The 6,467-nt window shown below is 29.5% G+C and overlaps 1 protein-coding gene across 1 annotated transcript; it reads left to right on the top strand.

Annotated features, from left to right (window-relative positions):
• Window positions 1–990: 990 nt before the first annotated feature.
• Window positions 991–2,391, top strand: LOC111629687. The gene is made up of 2 exons (XM_023373574.1): window positions 991–1,159; window positions 1,237–2,391. The coding sequence occupies exons 1-2, from the start codon at window positions 1,122–1,124 to the stop codon at window positions 2,318–2,320; spliced, it is 1,122 nt and encodes a 373-aa protein (XP_023229342.1). The 5' UTR covers window positions 991–1,121; the 3' UTR covers window positions 2,321–2,391.
• The last annotated feature ends 4,076 nt before the right edge of the window (window positions 2,392–6,467 follow it).

Raw genomic sequence — 6,467 nt, 5'->3', positions numbered from 1 at the left:
TAAGTAACAATAAAAGTTTTAAGTAACAATGGAAGTGTCAACAATGGAAATGCTACGTAACAATGGAATTGTTAAGAGAAAGCGACGTGCAAGACGCAGATGCAGATTTTTTCGTTTTTGCGGGAAATCGAACATATTTTTAGACTCATCTAAAAATTCTCTAATTAGTCTGGAAACAAGGGAACCCAATTCTTGCATTTTGTGAAAACGGGTAAGGTTGACTGTAACGTAATAATCTTTATCTTAGTTATCGTTACTTTTGCCCGAGCAACGCCGGGCCCACCTGCTAGTACACATAGATTTTCAGAATATGACAGGTTATTGAAAAATCAATTATTGTTCGTGAAGAATTACAAAACAATTCCACACGAATCTTGGATTATTTACATGTAACAAAAACTGTACAGACAAGTTTTTGTTTCTTTTTATTTTTATTAAAAATTCTAGTCCGGGAGTGATAGAAGAAGTATCGACAAATTAACAAAAAAGCCGTTGGTACTCGGTCAGAAACCATACACATACACAAAAATATTTACATTAAGAAAATGTCACTTTAATATTAGTATTAACATCTATTAATAATAAAATAATATCTCTGATCTATCATACAAAGTGTCTTCTTTAAAATATTCAAGGATATCTTTATTCTATTAAAAAGAATGTATATCATACTAATCCCCTCTTTAGTCTACTGAAGGACATAACCCGAAATACTTCCCTATTTATAGAATAAAGATGTCTCTTTTTTTTTAAAGAAAAATGCAGCGTTTTTTGGTACGATAGCTCCTAGAAAATAAAACTTGGATTTTCAGGTTTCCCAATAATGAAGATGATAAGCTAATACAAAAACTTTAATATTTTTCTTTAAAATATTAGTCATGCATTTATTGTTCATACACCATTGTCAGAAATACTACAACTACAGTACGGTACAACAGACATCTTTATTTGAAAGTATTGATAATAATATTTTTTTGTTGTTTAGGGTTTATTCGGGTGAGATACGAATCCAAAACGAAAAAAACGAAGGAATTATTATATCAGAAGCTCAGTTAAATAAAATCCTGAACAGGCAATTGGAACTTCTCATTACATATTTTGAAAATTCGAAAGTACTGTTTATGCCTTATTCAATCGAAATCATCAGACAATTCGTTACGTAAGTTTTTCACGATGCTTACCTTTAATCTAATTGTAATACTTTCTAATAAATTATAATTTATATTTTTTAAACAGTTATGTATACACGGACGATCCCAAATTGACATCTATTTCACACGCGTTCGATCTGTATCATCTGAGTTTAAGATACGAGTTAGAGAACTTAAGACAGAAATGCAGGTCATTTATCATTCGGAAAATAACACGGCAAACCGTGTGTTCAATCCACGATTTTGCACGAGAAATCGGTGATCTGGTCCTAATTTATTATTGCTGGCAAGCTTTCGACGAACACGGAAGAAGACTATTTACAACAGTCGACTTTAAGTGTTGTAAAATCGCAACAATTGATAGACTGCTATCTCGTGCGATATATGAATCTGTCAATGAATTGCGTTTACTCCGAGCCGTGTATCATTGGAGCATAGAAGAAGTTAAAAGAATAATGGGTGAATACAGATTTCTTTCGATAAGTAAAGAATCGGAAAGGAATGCAATAAGAAGTGTTATGAACCCATTTATTGGAAAAGTCAGATTTCTTGCCATGAATGAACACCAATTGCAATCCTCTGTTTTTACAATGAACTTGTTACACGAGTTAGAAAAGATTCATATCTGGCATGCTTTTAAGAATGGTAATTATACCTTTTATCCCAGTTACTTCAGTCGAGAAACAAAAACAAGAAGCAGAATAAATTATTTTAACTTGTTCTCCTACATAAATCGTGGAGTTCCATTAATGGTCGCAAACAGAAAGATGGAAGGTTACATATATTTTAGCAGCGAAGTAGTTGTGAGGGAAGATTGTTTCGTTACGGCTCTTCGATTTCCGGTGACGCTTGGCGAAAGTTTTCCAATGTACGTACACGCGTATATTAACAATTTGGACAACGAACAGTTTTCGTTTGACACCGTTTGCAATTCAGAGGGAGTAGCAGATCTGCAAACGAAGTTGTATCTAGAAAAATATTGGTCAATTCGTTTCTTTGCTTTCTTTTTCCACGCTGAAAATGTCCAACCCGATATCGAGTTTTCAACTCAACTGAGTTACTTTGTGAGCGACGAAGGGACAGATGCCAGGAAATTTGAAGACAGATTCCTAATCGGTGACAGAAACCTTGTGAATAATATTTATTTTTTTGTTGATTTATATTTTTGAAGTCAAAAGTTTCTCTGAAAAATAGCGAAATCTGAACGAGAATTTAATGTAAAGCTAAATTCGAAATATGATTACTTCTTACTGTATTGCATTTGATTAAACAAAATATAAACTGTAGTAATAAAAAATTCTCTTATATATTTTTATGTAAAATTTAGATTGAGATAATAAATTTTCAATTTATAAATCATGCATTCTTAATGTTAATTACCTGAGGTTACTCAATTATCTTCAACTCAATTTTCTAAAAAACGAACAACTTAATTTTGTATTATTTAATATCAAATTCTTAAGTAATATATTAATATAAATATTAAAACAGCTGTAAATCACTTTCTCAAAATATATTCAATTGCACAGAGCATGATTACGTTGGTGTCTCGGTTAAGAAAAGCCCAAAATTTAATATTTCGTATAAAGCACGCAATATAAATTTAATATACATTAACCAATTCGTAAAATGTTTTCAATTGTTTTGTTGTTTAAATCATATATATTTATGGTTTTCTGGGGGACGTAAAGTGCTGCTTTACTTTTAACACTCTTTTTCAGAGAAGCGAATGAGTGGATTTCTTTTTTCATATCCATTATATATAGTCAAAAACGGGACCCTACACGTTAATTTTTCTTAGTTAATTAACTTCTTTAACATTTTGTATATTGTTATAGAACCGTGATGGCGAACCTATGACACTCGTGTCAGGTGTCGTGACACGCGAGCTCATTTTTGGTGCCACGCATCGACTGAGACAAAAATTTGAATAATTCAAATATTTGTCGTATTATTTTCTCCTTTTCAACAATAAACCTAAAACTTTTTTCTTGATTATTATTTAAATAAATATGAGCTAATATATCTTAGTCAGAATCAGTTAAAATTTTATAATGGTTGGATTCAAACTTTCCTCAGATCAATGATTGATAAGTGGGTCAGCAATTTAATGTTTTTTTTACAGATGTCTTCGTTCATATGAATAAACTGAACTTAAAATTACAAGGTTTTGGCAAAAGTATTGATGTTATGTTTGGATACATCAAATGTTATGAAAGTAAACTTAAAACGCGAGATATTAAAAGTAAAACTAATAATTATTTTCCTCGAATAAAAAAGTATTTTGAAAAGGCCAATAAAACGAGTTTAATGGTGTCCATACTTATGTACCAGAATATAGTAAACTCGTTAATTGAAGAGTCTAGAACAGACCATTAATATAATTATGTATCCGGATGTAGTTGTTTACAGTTCTTTGGAATTAAAAGATTTCCAATGAATGCAAATTGGAAATTTAGAGATGCAACATGCAGATTTTCAAGATAGCATTTGGTCTCATGTGTTTCTCGACTTAAAATCGAAACTTGAAAATCTGGAACGTAATCGTTCGAATAATGAAGAAGAGTGCAACTACGAACAAGAAATTATGAGTGCATGGAACAGAATATCTGACACTTTCAGCGATATAAAAAATCTGGCGATGGGTTTGCTAACTATTTTTTATCAACATATTTTTGTGAGACTTTGTTCTCAGCATTAAATAATATTAAAACAAACAAAGAAACGGGATAACAGATGATATTACTAGTGCTTGCTTAGCATTGAAGTACACCAAGTATAAACCTGCAATCGAAAAATTAGCAGACAAACTTCAGTACCAAAAAAGTCACTAATCTTTTCTACAATTTCTAGTTTCTGTACCATTTATATATCATTATTATTTTTTCCTAAATGTGTGTTGATTTTTGTTTTCGTTTATTTTATACGTACATATTATTTAGTTAATTTTTTTTGTTGTTAAATTGCATTTCAATATATAAAATAAATATCAAACACATAATTTTTTTTACTATAGTTGCAAATATCAAAAAATTATGAATATTTTTAGGTGACACGGCACCAGACTTAAGTTGGATTTTTCAAAATTTTGACACGCCGAGCTCAAAAGTTTCGTCATCACTGGTATAGAAGACAGTAATTTCATTATCAACAGTTTTTGCATTAATTTTTATTGTTTAAAGCTCGTATTAAAAAATGCATGAATTTAAAGTCGTTTAATTTTCTGTAGTAATTTCTATACTAATATGTATAAGAATAATTTTACCTCAATTCTTACCTCGTTACTTTCCTTTTTTCCTTTATCTTCTTCAAAAATATCCTGCAACAATAATGCATAAATTAGCAATAAGAACAAAATTCTAGCCGTAATAAATTCAATTGTAAGATATTCTGTAAAGGAAATTTTCTTTTTATGTCCATCTTAAAAATCATCAAGTGCCATTCAGGCAGNTAATTTTTTTGTTGTTAAATTGCATTTCAATATATAAAATAAATATCAAACACATAATTTTTTTTACTATAGTTGCAAATATCAAAAAATTATGAATATTTTTAGGTGACACGGCACCAGACTTAAGTTGGATTTTTCAAAATTTTGACACGCCGAGCTCAAAAGTTTCGTCATCACTGGTATAGAAGACAGTAATTTCATTATCAACAGTTTTTGCATTAATTTTTATTGTTTAAAGCTCGTATTAAAAAATGCATGAATTTAAAGTCGTTTAATTTTCTGTAGTAATTTCTATACTAATATGTATAAGAATAATTTTACCTCAATTCTTACCTCGTTACTTTCCTTTTTTCCTTTATCTTCTTCAAAAATATCCTGCAACAATAATGCATAAATTAGCAATAAGAACAAAATTCTAGCCGTAATAAATTCAATTGTAAGATATTCTGTAAAGGAAATTTTCTTTTTATGTCCATCTTAAAAATCATCAAGTGCCATTCAGGCAGACTCATCTTAGATGCTACTGGTGGAAAAGAATAGAACCCGACATATTCTTATGAAAATCGGCAACCAAAATTTTCTGTAGTTCTTCGACTGTCTGAGTGCCCGAAATAGTTATTTCTGCGATCCGCTCATATTCATATTCATAAGATTACACTTTCCACAATAACTTTAGGAGCTTGGTCAAGTGTACCCGCAATTACATCCTAAAAATTCAAATTTATAAATTTACTAGCTTACTTCGCGTTACCCGGAATTATAAAAGAAAAGTTTAAAACATAATAAATTATTAATTTTACGAAAATTCTGCTTAAAAAGAAAAATATTCCAGTCATTAGATGTAGTAATTTGACTTTAATATCAGAAACGGAAAAACAATACTTTTCACAGTATAACCTGGAAATGTAAAGATGCTTTTAGGAAGTCTTCAAAGTACATTAATTAATATTTGATCCATATTGAATAGGTTGTGACGGCCCAGTTCATAACCAGTGTTGCCGCAATGAAATTTCAAAACGTACTGAAGCACCATCAAAAAATGTACTATTTTCCTTCAAAATGTACTAGTTCTATGAATACCTTGTTTACGTGCATATATATATAGTTTATTGTAATTTATATATAATTATATAAATTACAATAAACTATATAATAATAATTTAATTTGAAATTTTATTTATGGAATTTTTTGAAAGCTATTTATAAATTAAAAATATATCTACACATCTATTAGTTATTATAAAATGAGCATTACATTGACAACATTTATTAATAACTAGCTGCAAGGACCCGCTTCGCTGGATTTTTATTTGTTCGTACATTTGTATATAATATAGTTTATAGCAGGGGTGTCCAACCTTTTTGTTTCTCTGGGCCGCATTGGAAGAAGTCAAGGAGTTTTGGGCCACAAGTATATATAATATATACTTGTGGCCCAATATATAAGTATATTTAAAAATTAACATGTCTAGATTATGATAATAAGTATTAAAACTTTATTAAGAAAAAAGGATATTTTAAAAAATTATTTCTACAGACACTTTCAATTTTTACTTAGAAATTGATAAATTTATTTATTATAAAAGAGACTAAAGAAAGTTTATTTGAAAAACACAAATATTTGTTTTATTTCGGTCTCTAATTAATAAAAAGCGACGAAACACCATTTTAAAGTGCATTTTTATTCAATTAATATAATTATAAATAATATGTAGCCGAAAAAGTAGCCAAAGCGCCAAATGATATTTTTTACGTCAAGCAAAAAAAAGTAGCCACATTTGGCCCAATGTAGCCAAATCTTGCAACGTTGGAAGAAATACTAAATAAAGCTGGAGTTGTGAATCAAAGGATTATAGACCCAAGTG

The sequence above is a fragment of the Centruroides sculpturatus genome, unplaced genomic scaffold (assembly GCF_000671375.1).
Source record: "Centruroides sculpturatus isolate CEXI.00-Female unplaced genomic scaffold, Cexi_2.0 scaffold238, whole genome shotgun sequence".
Lineage (NCBI taxonomy): Eukaryota > Metazoa > Arthropoda > Arachnida > Scorpiones > Buthidae > Centruroides > Centruroides sculpturatus.
This window is presented reverse-complemented; position numbering and strand designations above follow the sequence as displayed.

What these genes read in the sequence shown, in the direction of transcription:
- LOC111629687 (XM_023373574.1), top strand. Translation starts at nt 1,122, where the DNA reads ATGCCTTATTCAATCGAAATCATCAGACAATTCGTTAC. An exon ending in ATCATCAGACAATTCGTTAC is followed by an intron (nt 1,160 to 1,236) that starts GTAAGTTTTTCA and finishes TTTTTTAAACAG; the next exon opens with TTATGTATACACGGACGATC.